The 13,874-nt window shown below is 30.9% G+C and overlaps 2 protein-coding genes and 2 non-coding genes across 5 annotated transcripts in view; all 4 read left to right on the forward strand.

Moving 5' to 3' along the window:
* Positions 1 to 872, forward strand: part of LOC106715481 (fibroblast growth factor receptor homolog 1) — a 73,619-nt gene extending 72,747 nt beyond the window's left edge. For both annotated transcript variants that reach the window (XM_014508774.2, XM_014508773.2), the window contains exon 15: positions 437 to 872. In XM_014508774.2, the coding sequence (XP_014364260.2) occupies positions 437 to 641 (205 nt within the window). In that variant the 3' untranslated portion in view covers positions 642 to 872. The remainder of the gene's footprint in view (positions 1 to 436) is intronic.
* Positions 873 to 3,676: 2,804 nt separating this feature from the next.
* On the forward strand, positions 3,677 to 3,795 carry LOC123721998. The gene has a single exon (XR_006756377.1). It is a non-coding gene; the product is annotated as a 5S ribosomal RNA (ribosomal RNA).
* Positions 3,796 to 3,950: 155 nt separating this feature from the next.
* LOC123721979 lies at positions 3,951 to 4,069 on the forward strand. Its single transcript, XR_006756358.1, has one exon. It is a non-coding gene; the product is annotated as a 5S ribosomal RNA (ribosomal RNA).
* A 6,513-nt stretch (positions 4,070 to 10,582) lies between these two features.
* Positions 10,583 to 13,874, forward strand: part of LOC106715386 (bromodomain-containing protein DDB_G0280777) — a 32,564-nt gene continuing 29,272 nt past the window's right edge. The window contains exon 1 of the mRNA XM_045682139.1: positions 10,583 to 10,737. Coding sequence (XP_045538095.1) covers positions 10,716 to 10,737 — 22 coding nt within the window. The 5' untranslated portion in view covers positions 10,583 to 10,715. The remainder of the gene's footprint in view (positions 10,738 to 13,874) is intronic.

Genomic DNA, 13,874 nt, shown 5'->3' on the forward strand with positions numbered 1-13,874 from the left:
TAAGATAGGAGTGAATTTAGTTATGATGTATTGAAGAGTACAATACTAGGTCGACCCTTCGTAGGTAGAGATGAATTAATAATAATATTTTAATTTTACTAATGACCAGAGCGTCGGTGGCTCAGGGGTTAAGTACTTGACTTGTAATCTGTAGGTCCTGGGTTCGAATCCCGCCATGTACCAATGTGTTTTTCGATTTTCGATTTACATATGTACATTTATCAGACGTTCTTACGGTGAAGGAAAACATCGTGATGCTGCACATATCGGAGAAGAAATTCAATGATATGTGTGAAGTCAAACAGCCCGCACTGGGCCAGCGTGGTTGACTATCACCTAGTCACTCCTAACTTGGGGTAGGCTCTAAGCCCCTTAGTGGGGACGTATAGTGAGCTGATGATGATTGACTAATAACTATATCTCTTATATTTTTCAGTTACATGCTGATGCGCGAATGCTGGTCCTTCTCACCCGGCGACAGGCCATCATTCACAGAGCTGGTGGAAGACTTGGACAAAATACTAACCGTGACTGCAAACCAGGAATATCTCGACTTAGGTTTACCCCAACTTGATACACCACCGTCTAGTTACGATGGATCCGGTGACGAAAGTGACAGCGAATTTCCGTTCATAAAATAGTTCAGTCTTTGTGGAGTTTGATTAAAACTCCCTTGGTCTGCGTTTATATCGATGTTAGTACATCCATTGATGCGTCTTTATAACGCCTATATTTGGAGGAACAAGCAATGTATTTTTATATTGCGTAATTATACGTAATATATTGTCAAAGATAAGTCTGAATAAAAGGAAAGTTGTGATAAATCTAACGCCTTTATTCATCGTGTAAATAAAATCGAAAAGTACTGTACAAATATGGGATATACGTATAATTCAGAATTTTGGAAAAACTATTGAAAATAACTTTTAATTTAATATTAAAATTGACACAACGAATATTTAGATAAAGATGGTGTTAGTTTTATAGTGTTTTTCCAATTTCAACAAAGTATTAAGCTAGTTAGGAAAATTGTAATTAAACGAAAATTTTACTTTTTGACCCACCTGTATATTAAATATCGTTTTTTAATTATATATTAATATATTATATGACGTAAGCATTCGTTATATATCATATTTCGAACTTATATAAGTAGAATAGTTTCTATTTTTTAATATACGATTTTCAACTTCATAATAAATAATTGCAAACAAATGAACTTGGAAATAAGTTCATAAAATCGAAATAAAATAAAAAAAAGAAAAAAGTAGTTTCTAATAAATTTTATAAGATATTATTTATTTAATTAATTATACCAAAACATTTATGGCAAAGTGTTTGATTTTTTTTGTATATAATTTTTTGTATTTTCGGCTTTTTTGCCGTACAATTTATATTCTTTTTGTACATAAATGTTATAGAATCAAAGTTCATTTAATGTTTAGATAAATATTATTTTTGTTAAGCAACGTAATAATATTGGAAACTATTGTATTATTTTGTGTATTAAATTTTTTCTATGTGTCTGGCTGATCTACGCAATACTCAATTTTACATTACATTTTGTCATGGGTTTATTACCTAGAATAATACTCATTTTTGACCCGCAAATTTTAATATTTAGCATTTAATATTTTAATTATAATGATTGAATTTTGTGTATTTTATTTATTTATTTTTAATACATAATTATTTTACTTTATTATGTCAAATTTGACACTTCATAAAGATTCAATAAAATACGACAGGTATAAAATATTATTTATTTTTTGAATTTAGAACTGAACGATTATTGAAATAAAGATCATCAGAAGTCGTTACAATGTTGCGTCAGAGAACCCTTTTTATTTACTAAAGTTGTTACAAAAAAGCAAAGTAAAAACATTAATCTATAATAATTGAATTTGATTCATACGTGTTTTGAAGTCCATATCGATTTATGCACTTTAATCAATATGTTTTACATTACTGTGAAGGTAAAACGTGATTGACGTCAAATGTTATGTATAAAATTGGCCCAATTATAATATTAATAAGATTTTAATGTAAATGTTGCATGAATTATTTTTACATGTACTTAACTAGTTTTTAACATGACTATAGTGAGGGATGAATGATTAAGTTAAGATTAGTAAAATCAATTGAAAATGTAAATAATAGCATATTTAACTGGAAATTTATTAAAATACGTTTAAAATTTCAAAGAAGGAATTTAAAAATTAACTTTTACATTCAGATATTTTTCAACGCCATCTAGCGAATGTTATATGTATGAATACTTCGAGTGGTTTATTTCGGTTTTAGTATGAGTGGAAAATTTGTATGTATGGACGTTAAATATCAAACAAATGTACATTTTTTATATATTTGATTTCTCCATGAAATGTATTAATGTTGTACAAAATAAAGCAAGTGAGAATAAAATAAATTATTTTCATGTTTTTTTTTTTAACATTAAATCCCCGTAAAAAATGTAACCGTAAAAAACGTAAAGTGTATGTTTAGTATTAGTATACCGGTAGATTAGAATAACGGCAAAAAATATTTTCCGGACACAAAATGGTAACAACTAAGTAAATAAATAATAGAATTTTATATTTACTACCGCAAATATTTAGACCAATGAAAATTGCACTAGAATTAAAATGATATAAAAATCATTTTAATATTCAAAGTTTAATCTCGAAATGGATAACAGTGACATCTATTATGTCTTTACTGAACTATTTTTTAAATTACATTGTGTTACGTTTTAAGTTAGCGCTACACCTTTTTTAGTTGTAATTGTATTACAGGTTTGAAAGATGCGATAAAAATCATGCAAGTACTTTAAATGTTTACAGCTATCTCAAGTGATTTATCATAGGTGTCGTTTATTCGAGTTCCAAACAGAATGCTACCAAAATCCACAAAGCTACCAACAGATGGCGCTAGCCTTAATTGCCTCAAAAAGTAAAAAAAATCAACAATTGCTGCAAAAATATCTACATGATCAAGCTGAAGTGTTCCTTGTACAACAACATTTTTACTTTAGTTGTTCAATGAAACATACTTTACTTTGATAAAAGAGACTTTATTTTTGATACCCAACTTTTTAATATATGTATAACAATACACTACGAAACGTAAAAAAAACTGTATACAAAACAAACTCGTTATAACGTGAAGAAACAAACACACACACAAAAAATAATGAAAATAAAAACAAAAGACAACTCTATTCAATACATTTTTACGTAAATAAGTCGCGGCGCCAATATGTGCCAGTTCTATGTATTATCATTAGTGACGCCATCTACTAAAACTGAATTGCTCTTAAACGTTAGTTTTAATATCAAATACTCAAATAAGCACTTGGTTATTCATTATTATTAAACAGTTAAATAAGTCGCTTTAAACTCATTGTTAAAAAAAACACATTGTACGTAGGTAACATGCGTCCGATCACCGAAGTTAAGCAACGTCGGGCGCGGTCAGTACTTGGATGGGTAACCGCCTGGGAACACCGCGTGATGTTGGCTTTTTGTTAGTTTTTTAATTTGACAGATTTGAAATAATGCAGTTATCATTTTTCTATGTTCCTTTTTAACAACAAGTAATGTTATAATTTTGTTTATTTTTGTTTTTAAAGAATTTTTGATTGTAAATTCTTACCCTACAATAAAGCAAAATTGTCGCCAACGTCCATACCACGTTGAATACACCGGTTCTCGTCCGATCACCGAAGTTAAGCAACGTCGGGCGCGGTCAGTACTTGGATGGGTGACCGCCTGGGAACACCGCGTGATGTTGGCTTTTTGTTAGTTTTTTAATTTGACAGATTTGAAATAATGCAGTTATCATTTTTCTATGTTCCTTTTTAACAACAAGTAATGTTATAATTTTGTTTATTTTTGTTTTTAAAGAATTTTTGATTGTAAATTCTTACCCTACAATAAAGCAAAATTGTCGCCAACGTCCATACCACGTTGAATACACCGGTTCTCGTCCGATCACCGAAGTTAAGCAACGTCGGGCGCGGTCAGTACTTGGATGGGTGACCGCCTGGGAACACCGTGTGATGTTGGCTTTTTTGCTTTAAAATTTGATCAATTCATATTTTTCGATTTCCACATTTGCTGTTCTTCTCTTTTAGTAACGATTGAACGAATAAAAGAAAAAAAAATTACAGTTAATACTACTTGTTTACAATGACTAGTTATCGCCCGCGACTCCGTCTGCGCGGAATTAAACAAAAAAAATTTAATAAGTAGCCTATGTGTTCATCCAGACTATGTTCTACATCTGTGCCAAATTTCATCAAGATCTGTTCAGCCACTCCAGAGATACTTTCAAACAAACATCCATCCATCTAAACATTCGCATTTATAATATTAGTAAGATTTCTGTTTTGATAAAATAAATAAATCACCGTCACTTTCACATCTGTTTGTCAGAAGCTTACAACGAGTTTTACACAAGGGAGTAATGACGAGGCCCTCGTCTCACTCTTACTTACCGCAAAGCTAAATAAGGGTAAAATATTAGATCAAAATTAATATGTAATTGATTAAAGTAACTATTTAATTTTAGAAAAAAAAAACCTAATTCTGTGTAAGGCATTGGCATGATGAGTTGATATATATTCAACCGGGATTCATAAGTAATTTAACTTATCAATTATATAAAAGAAAGTCGTGTTAGTTACACTATAACTCAAGATCGGTTGAACTGATTTAGCTGAAAATTGATGGGGAGGTAGCTTAGAACTAGGAGACGAACATAGGAACTTTTTTAACTTGTGTGCATTTTTTTTATTCCGCGCGGACGGAGTCGCGGGTAAAAGCTAGTAGTTAATAAAACACTAAGGTGTTTCAACCTGTGGGTCGCAAAGTTTTTTATCGAATTTTCTAAAGAAATTTATTAATTTTTTACCTTCCACTATGCAGCGGTATCGACAAGTTGTTGTAAAAGGTTGCAAAAAACTGAGTAACTTTTTTACTTCACAAAACAAATCTTACCTGATAAGCTCGCTCGTATTCAAGATTATTCCATCACTCATCTGTGAAACTTACACTAATTTAAAGAATGACTTCTTATTCTATAGTTATATAATAGTCATTGAGGACAGTTGTATTAGTTAACAAATGGACTACAATGAACGTCGCGCTTCGATGAGCTTGCTATCAATTTGCTACTTGTAATAGCTTGTTACGGTCACATACAATAGCTTTCAAATATGTACGGCGCTAACGATTGCTTGTTGATAAACATAATTTCACAAAGATATACAGATTTTTGAAAGGATCCTCTTAGAATTTACTATTAAACTAATTGAAATTCTTTTTTTAATTAAATTAATTTGCTAAATTATATTAATGCATAAAAACTTTTGCTAATTTCATTTGCCCGACCATAGCTGAAGTCTAACACTTTATTTCAAAATTTGTTCTAATACGACAACTGATGAATTTTGAAATTATTTATTGTGTTGTTACTCAAATGTTCTGTTCTAATTTGTTTATTCACATCCCTAATTTTGATTCACTAAATGACAGCTGTCAGAATTAATGTGACATTTCTGTTGCCAATGTTATAATTTTGGTTCCAGTTATAAAAATAAGGTACAATAGTACGGTTATAAATGCGAATGTTTAGATGGATGGATGTTTGTTAGAAAGCATCTCCAGAACAGCTGCATAGATCTCGCTTTAATTTGGCATATATGTAGAACATAGTCTGAAAGAACACATAGCCTACTAATTAAGTTTTCTTTCTAAATTCTCGCGGACGGAGTTGCAGACGACAACTAGTTTAAAATAATATCTGAATATAAGTATTTAGACACGGTTTTTTTGTGACAAATGTGTTGCAAGTCGATATAAACATCGGTCCACGTATCATTAGGAAATCTACATTCTAATGATGTAGCCCTCGCGTCGTTAGAAGATTAGAAATTGTAAGAATGAACGTTAAATGAACCTAAGCGAATGTATGATTATATACAACGCTATTGATTTATATGTTACCTTTATTCATTTGTTAGTGTTAAAAAGAGTTTTTTTTTACCGAGTTTAGACCTAATAGATGAGTTAAAGACAGTTTTATTTCAACAGCTGTTCCAGAGACACCTACTAACATCCAATCATCCATCTATCTTAATCATCTATCTTTTTTTTAATTATGTTATCAAGGTTTACACAGAACTTTCTCGCCAAACAACTTACGTGGTTTATAGGCACTGCACCTTTTTAACCAATTTTTAACGTACAATTAATTAAATAAACAGAAAAAAAACTGAAAACAGAATACATGTTCGAAATAAGAGTAAAACATAACAAGGAAATACGTAATAAGGAAGAAAAGAGAAGGTTGTGAATGTTCAAAGGACAAAATAAGAAGTAGCTGCTAAAATGGTATGTGCAGACGATGTAAAGATTTTTAAGATGAAAGGCTTTAAGCGATTACTTTTATCTTGCAAAACTCCTTTTCAAATTTGCAATCTAATAAAAATCTATAAATTGTAACACTATTTCAAATATGGTAACGTTTTATAATTCTGATGACGCAAAAATTCGAGATTCCAAAAAAAAAAAAATTTGAATTGCAAAAATTGGATATTTATTTTTTTGGACTTCATTAATTTATTAAAAGTTATGTAAACTTCTCAATATACTTATTTTAGAGTTTGATCTAAATTCAAGTTAGATCGTTTCCTTCGAAATTCGATTTAAAATCTATAAAAAATGAATCACAACTGCTGCACTGATGAATCAATATTTCATTTCGAGTGTTTCCCGTTGAGTTGATAGGTCTACCGATCAATGAGAAAAAAAATTCAATGGGCTAATCATTATTATCATGTTTAACAGCTAGAGTTCGTCCACTGTTGGACTTAAGCCTCCCCCATCGATTGCTACAATGCCCGGTCCTGTGCCGCCCGCGTCCAATGCACTTCAACCTTGACCAAGTCATCGGTTCATCTTGCGTGAGGCCTACCTACGCCGCGTCGAACCGTCAAAACAATTGAGATCAATCGGTCCAAAAGGAATATTTTTTTGATTGGGCCAATTGAGTCCATACTCGTATAATCAAAAAAATATATATTCTATATGTTGAATCCATAGAATTAATCCGACTAATGTGAAAAACCCCTTACTTCACTAAATAATTCATTGTGTAACCATTAAATAATACTTGATTTTAGGTAAGTGATATGAAATGCAAAGTTTTGACCAAGATAACGTCAGTCACACGCTGCTAGTGTATAATATAAAAGAATAACCTAGAGTTTACTTATTCGACCTTTACTTTTAATAATACAATAACTCAATTTCATCAAAACCGTAACGGTAAACAAGGTTGGCGCGGTGGGAACAGCCGCTATTATAGAGTTTGGAATGTCTAGAAAGGATATCCAAAATATATCTCCATTTTGCAGACGCAGTTTCAATAGAAATAAATTACTTTAAAATGAAATATTAATGTGTATTTTATAATTATACGATACTTAAATTATGTAATACTCGTAAATAATTCAACGATGTTTTTTTGCAGGTAAATAGTACGATATGAATTTGATAGTTGGATTTGACAGATTACTACAGCTAGCAGTATTAATAGTGAACTAGTATAATTTTTGTATTTTAAAAACATATTAGTATTTTTTCTTAATGCTTCGCTTCTTGATTTTACTAGTAATAAAACTAAATTCGCTTCAGTTATTCTAATTTATGTAAGAGTTGCATCAAATTAGTAAATTGTAATATTTAAATTAGTAAGCGTTGCTAGAATAAATATTTTTTTATCATCTACTAATAGTAAAAATGCGAATGTTTAGATGGATGGATGTTTGTTACAAGGTATCATCCAGAATTTCTAAATAGATGCCTCTAAAATTAGACATAGATGTAGAACATAGTCTAGAAGAACACATAGGTTACTAATTAAGATTTTTTTTTAATTCCGCGCAGATGGAGTCGCGGGCGACAGCTAGTACATCGTAATTTCAATAAGATTTGGGCCACAATTGAATGAGCCATAAATGAGGCAGTCATAACCTAATATATAAGACAAAGGAAATGATTGCCTTTCTCATACCAAGGTTGACTAGAGATTGCAAATGGACCCTAGTTAAATATATTGATATCGTTAAGTCAATGTTAAGACTCTTAAAGCAGGTTTCCACTAGGATCTCGCAAACGAGCGACCGTTGACCGCGAACAGTCGCACTATGCGGCAATTTAATGACGACTCTAGCACATAGTAGAGAAAGCAAAACGCGAAATCGAAACAAAGAGGCTTACTTTGAGTCCTATTTTACTTTCCACCCTATTCGCACAAGGAAAATATGAGAAGGGGAAGTAGATTCAAAAAGATAGGAAGGGGAAATATTCACCTTCCTATGCGTCCTCTCCTCCGTCGATTAAAGAAAGGTAATCCTTCTACAATTGCGAATGTTTATAGTCAGCGGTCGCTTCGCTATTTCGGCGAATTCAGTTGGCCGCTTGATCGTTGGCCATCTTATGATACAAAAGTAAACAACAAAGAATAACAAAACAATTTAAAAAAAATGATTTCGCTGCAGTGTGCTAGAAGCGTGAATCGAAGTTAAAACATGCGACTCTGTATGTCCGTAAAGTTACGCACGATGAAAACATGCCTTAAGAATTTGCTTAGGTTATTAAAACAATGAAAATTTCACGGCCTTAAGCCGGATTGTTGGGCATCATAACAATTGTTATTTATGCTATTGTTTACATTTTATTAAGAACATTTTTAACTTTTTCAATTCACTTAATTGTTACGCAATATTAAAAACATTATTAACTTCGTATCGTACTAGACACATTACGATAGTATATTCTAGTTATAAAATAATTTCAATGGTATATTGTTGTCCAACTTATATAAGACATTTTTTATTTCCTAAACATCTAACTAACGAGTCCAAATAAACTTCCACTTGTCGTCAACTGTCGCGTGCTACAAATGAAACGTTCCAGGAATCTTTTTCACATTTTCTAACAAACAGAAGACAGACGACAAATATTTTCCGTGCAAATATATATTTTTTTAAATTACGTTTCAGAACAAACATCTAATTGGCCACTTATAAAAATGTTTGCTTTGAAAAGATTTTTGATGGCAAATATTTCTCTTGATTTCTTGTGAATAACGAAACGGGGGAAATCTGATAAATATTTCATAATTATTTTTTCTGCGTATGTACAAAAAAATTTTTTTTTGGAGGATGTTTTATAGGACATGTCAGTCCCATAGTACCTTACCTTATAATTAAATGAACGAGATGATTGAACCCGGGTCTAACGTATATACTTACTTCTTTGTATGTATTTTAATTACAAAGGTAATATATATGTATAATAAAGTATTCTACAATGATATACATGATACGAACTGGTAAATTATAAATTGGACAAAATTGTATAATTTGCCGATGCAATTTTCGCTGTAGCCAAATGTGAAATATGATATTTTGCCGTATTTGTATATTGAGGGCAAATTAAAATCACTCAAAACATCTCATGATATCACTATTACGTCAGCATGATGTAGAAAAAAAGTTCTTATACAAAACACCTCAGTTACCTCTATTATATCAAAATGTTCGTAATTCATAATGACGTACGTAAATTAATCATAAACTTTGATAATAGGTTATTTAACCTTTGGAATTTGACCTCGTTTCCTACGTCACTGAATCTCGGCAGGGTCGCACAAACCAAAAGCATTTGTTATAACCTTGCGTAGGATTCAGGTACATGAAATATCTTATGTAACAAGTATCTAAAACATAACAAAAATACTCCCAAACTGCAACATCTTGAATATTTAAAAGTTACATCTCGACGCCCGGTTCGTCATAAACTCTGTAGTTGTTCTTACGTATATTACTAACTCCATTTTCTAAAACTCCTTTTGCACTAACCGACTTGACGCACGATTTTGCTATTTATATAACAGATGTCGTCGCACTAGTTACAATGATATATACAAATGTTGACTAGTTACAATAACAATAAATCAATAAAGTATTATTTGTTACCCACGATATAAAAATCTTCCATAAATCTTTATAATCTTTGAATCATAAAAAAACGATATGATATAGAAGTAAAATGCATTTGTATTAAGACAAACACGCAAACGCGCATGCGCGTTGTATATGCGCAGCGATGTGTGTGATTTACGGATAAATATCTAAATTAAGAGATAAATATTGAATTAAAAAAAAATTGTAACAACTAGAAACGGGACACTACAGGAAACGTTGTTAGAACTGCAACTTTATTAAAAAAAATATGTAAGACCGACTGACGGTCTAGCTTTGCTGAGAAAATTATGAATCTAATGACAACTTACAAATCAAAATTTTGCCTGTAAACGGTATTAATGAAATGGACTAACACCCTATTTTCAATCGGGCAAAGAACGCGTGTACCTATCGTGATGAATATGTTACAGTTACTATTAGTAATAAGATTTAAATAACTGGTAACAATGGTAACAAACCCTTGTCTTTCCTGTGTTCCAACCCCACCACGTAGAAAGTGAACGTGCAAGGCATTCGATACTGCGCGCGCGCATACCCATCACACGCGGCTCGGCGGTGACGCGAACCGAACGCCGCCGTTCTTTTGAATTTCAAATATCGAACTTTGAACATTTCTTATTCTTTTTTTTATTCTGTGCCGGTGTTGCTTGTAGACAAAATGAAGATCGCATTACTTTTTGGTAAGTAATATTTTAAATTAATTTAAAGATATTTTTATCTTGGATAATATTCTTTTTAATAATTTCAATTAAGATAAATATAATTGAAAATTGTTCACGAAAATAATCGAATGAAAATGTCAATTTCACTACAAAAAATATTGATATTTTTAAACAATCACAAAAATATTTAGTTAAATTAAAGAAATAATAATAACTAGAAAACATACAGAAATATTTAAATTTAAATATTTTAATAATACCAAAGTAAGAATAAACAAAAAATTATAAATATTAGAAGGTTTGAAAAATACTGTTTGAATTATTAATTATTAAAAAATAATTTGTGTTAAATCAAAAATTCATTTCTTTATTTATTTTTTTCGACATTGGAAACCCACTCTAACATTGTGCATGCGTACATTATCTTCACCATCATAATTGCATGTGTGTGTTTTCTCAAGTTGCGGTTTCAATAAATAATGTCTTCACTGCTTAGAAATCTCAACGCTGCGTTTATTCATCTCGGATGAATTGTAATTTCGAGTTGAATTATTATTATTTAACTTTACTCAAAAGTGTTAATAAATAACGCTGTCGAAATATCTATATATATAAAAGAAAGTCGTGTTAGTTACACTATTTATAACTCAAGAATGGCTGAATCGATTTGACTGAAAATTTGTGGGCAGGTAGCTTAGAACCAGGAAACGGGCATAGGATAATTTTTACCCCGTTTTCTATTTTTTATTCCGCGCGGACGGAGTCGCGGGTAAAAGCTAGTTTTTTAATTATTATTATATTTAATTTCTAAGAAGCGTAGATTTTGATTACAATTTAAAATAATGACAAATCAAATATATTTTAAGATTTTCAATATAACTTTTATCACGAAGACTTGTTAAGTTTTTGTCACTAACAAAATGAAATTCAATTTATTGGTTAACTAAAAGTAAATACATAGTTAGTAAGAAAGGTAATTCATATACGATTCAAAATATAATGCCGATAGGAAATAATTCAACAAGGAAACAAATAAATAACAAATAACAGGCTTAAATGCACATACACAAACACTTAATACCAATTATTCGTCACACAATTCAAATATTGCTGTCAATTAAAATGCATCTTTGAAGAAGAAAAAAATAATCCGTTGCAATGGTCGATATTCTTTCACAATATTTACATAATCATATTGTTAACTTAAGTATTTGAACATGTGAAACTTATAGCATGCGAGATTTTAATCTTTCGTGTTTAAGTCTATTCTTCTGTTACTAACAATGTTATTACAATTTATTGATATTGTAAAGATTTTTTTAACTCACTCAATCTATAATTGCGTTGCAATTCTGAAATCAAAAAAATCTATATAAGTGGAAAAAATAATGTTAATTTTATTTTAGTGAGAGATGTTTGTTTTTCTTTTTATACTTACTAACGGCACGGCGAACAAATGCATAGCTTAAGCAAGAAAGAATGCCCGGTCGTTTCAATAAACAGACAAATGTTCAAATGTTTAAAATATTCAATGAGCAGAGCTGGGCATTAACTCGTTAATCCGTTAATCGTTAATTAACGAAGTTAACATTTTGCTTAACGGATTAACTTTTAAGTTAACTTCAAAAAGTGTTAACGCTTTTGTTAACTTCCGTTAAACTCAACTTCCGTTAATAAAAGTCCGTTAATCGTTAAATTAGAAACTTTGAGACGTGCTGTCATTTTGTTTAAATTACGTGCCACGCCACGCTCGTAAGTTCAGCTATGTTGGGCGACTGTCGGCGACTCGAATGGTGAACGAACGAGTTGATAATTGATATAATATGTGAAGTTCGCGTGCAAGTGTATGCATCAGAGCGCCCGGGAAAGACGTGACCAACAGGACAAAATCAAAAGAAGGTTCGAAATAGTATATTTAATTACGAGTATATAAAAGCATGAGTATGTAATAGCACACATTCCGAACGCTCTTCGTCCCTGCAATACGCCACTTTTTGAGCAACTGTATTAAAACACTTTTTACTCGTGCTTTTTCTTTAGCTTTTCTAAACTTGTCTTTCCCAACTGTCAAAATAATGTCTGTTAAAAAGAATAACCAACCACGAAGTTTTTAGAAAAATCATTGAAGTTTTTATGATTCATGCAAATATTTCTAAAAAGAAGCTTCTAATTAGTTACAATATCAGATTAAATGATTTGATTCAATGAATTAGGTTAGTTTTCATTTTATTTCATCTCATTAAATTTCATTTTCATTTCATATCAATAAAAATAATCTACTGAAGACTTGGTTGTTTGGGCATAGTTCCCTTTGCCTACCCAGAATGGGTGAAGAAAACAAAAAAAACTCTGTTAGTATTCTTTTACGGTTGGCGCCATTTTCCAAACATTTTAGTTAGTTGAGTTTATTGTGTTTTTATTATTCTATTAAATTGCTTCATTTTTTCGCAACTGTATCAAAAATAGTTGTTTAGTACACGTGCGAAACTGTCATTACAACTTGTTCCCACTGTCAACCCTCACCTTCGGCTGCGCCTCGGCTCGGGTAGACATTTGTTGGAACTCTTTGCAATGTCAGGCTTTCCGCACTCGTAATGAAATATACTATAATGCATTCATATTTGTCTCTAATACTAATGTGTACATTCTTTAAATGTATATATATTACTATTACGTATATCAAATTACTATTTTAAACAAGTGTCTAAATAGTATGTATAATTTTGGTATGGTTAACTGTTAACGATTAACTTTAACTTGCGTTAAATTTTCGAGAATTTAACGCTTTAACGATTAACGAAGTTAAATTTTTTATTAACGAATTAACGATTAACGAAGTTAACTTTTCGATTAACTGTGCCCACCTGTGTCAATGAGTAATGAACAAAGTGTTCATTAAATAATATTGAGTATATTAACGCTGCGTTCATAATAGTGAAAACGCATTTAATTCTAGTAAAAGCAAACTACAATTTGGTATATTCATTCACAGATGTTTTGTTTTTTCCAACATTGCTACGCTATCGTGATATCGCGGTTCTGAACGGGATTTTATTGGCCAACTGTGCAGAATAAAATTGAACATTTCTAGAGATTGAGATTTCTTGTAATCCACGTGGGAACGTCTGTATTTACTATTCTTGTAGTTTCGATGA

Source organism: Papilio machaon, chromosome 18 (genome assembly GCF_912999745.1).
Source record: "Papilio machaon chromosome 18, ilPapMach1.1, whole genome shotgun sequence".
Lineage (NCBI taxonomy): Eukaryota > Metazoa > Arthropoda > Insecta > Lepidoptera > Papilionidae > Papilio > Papilio machaon.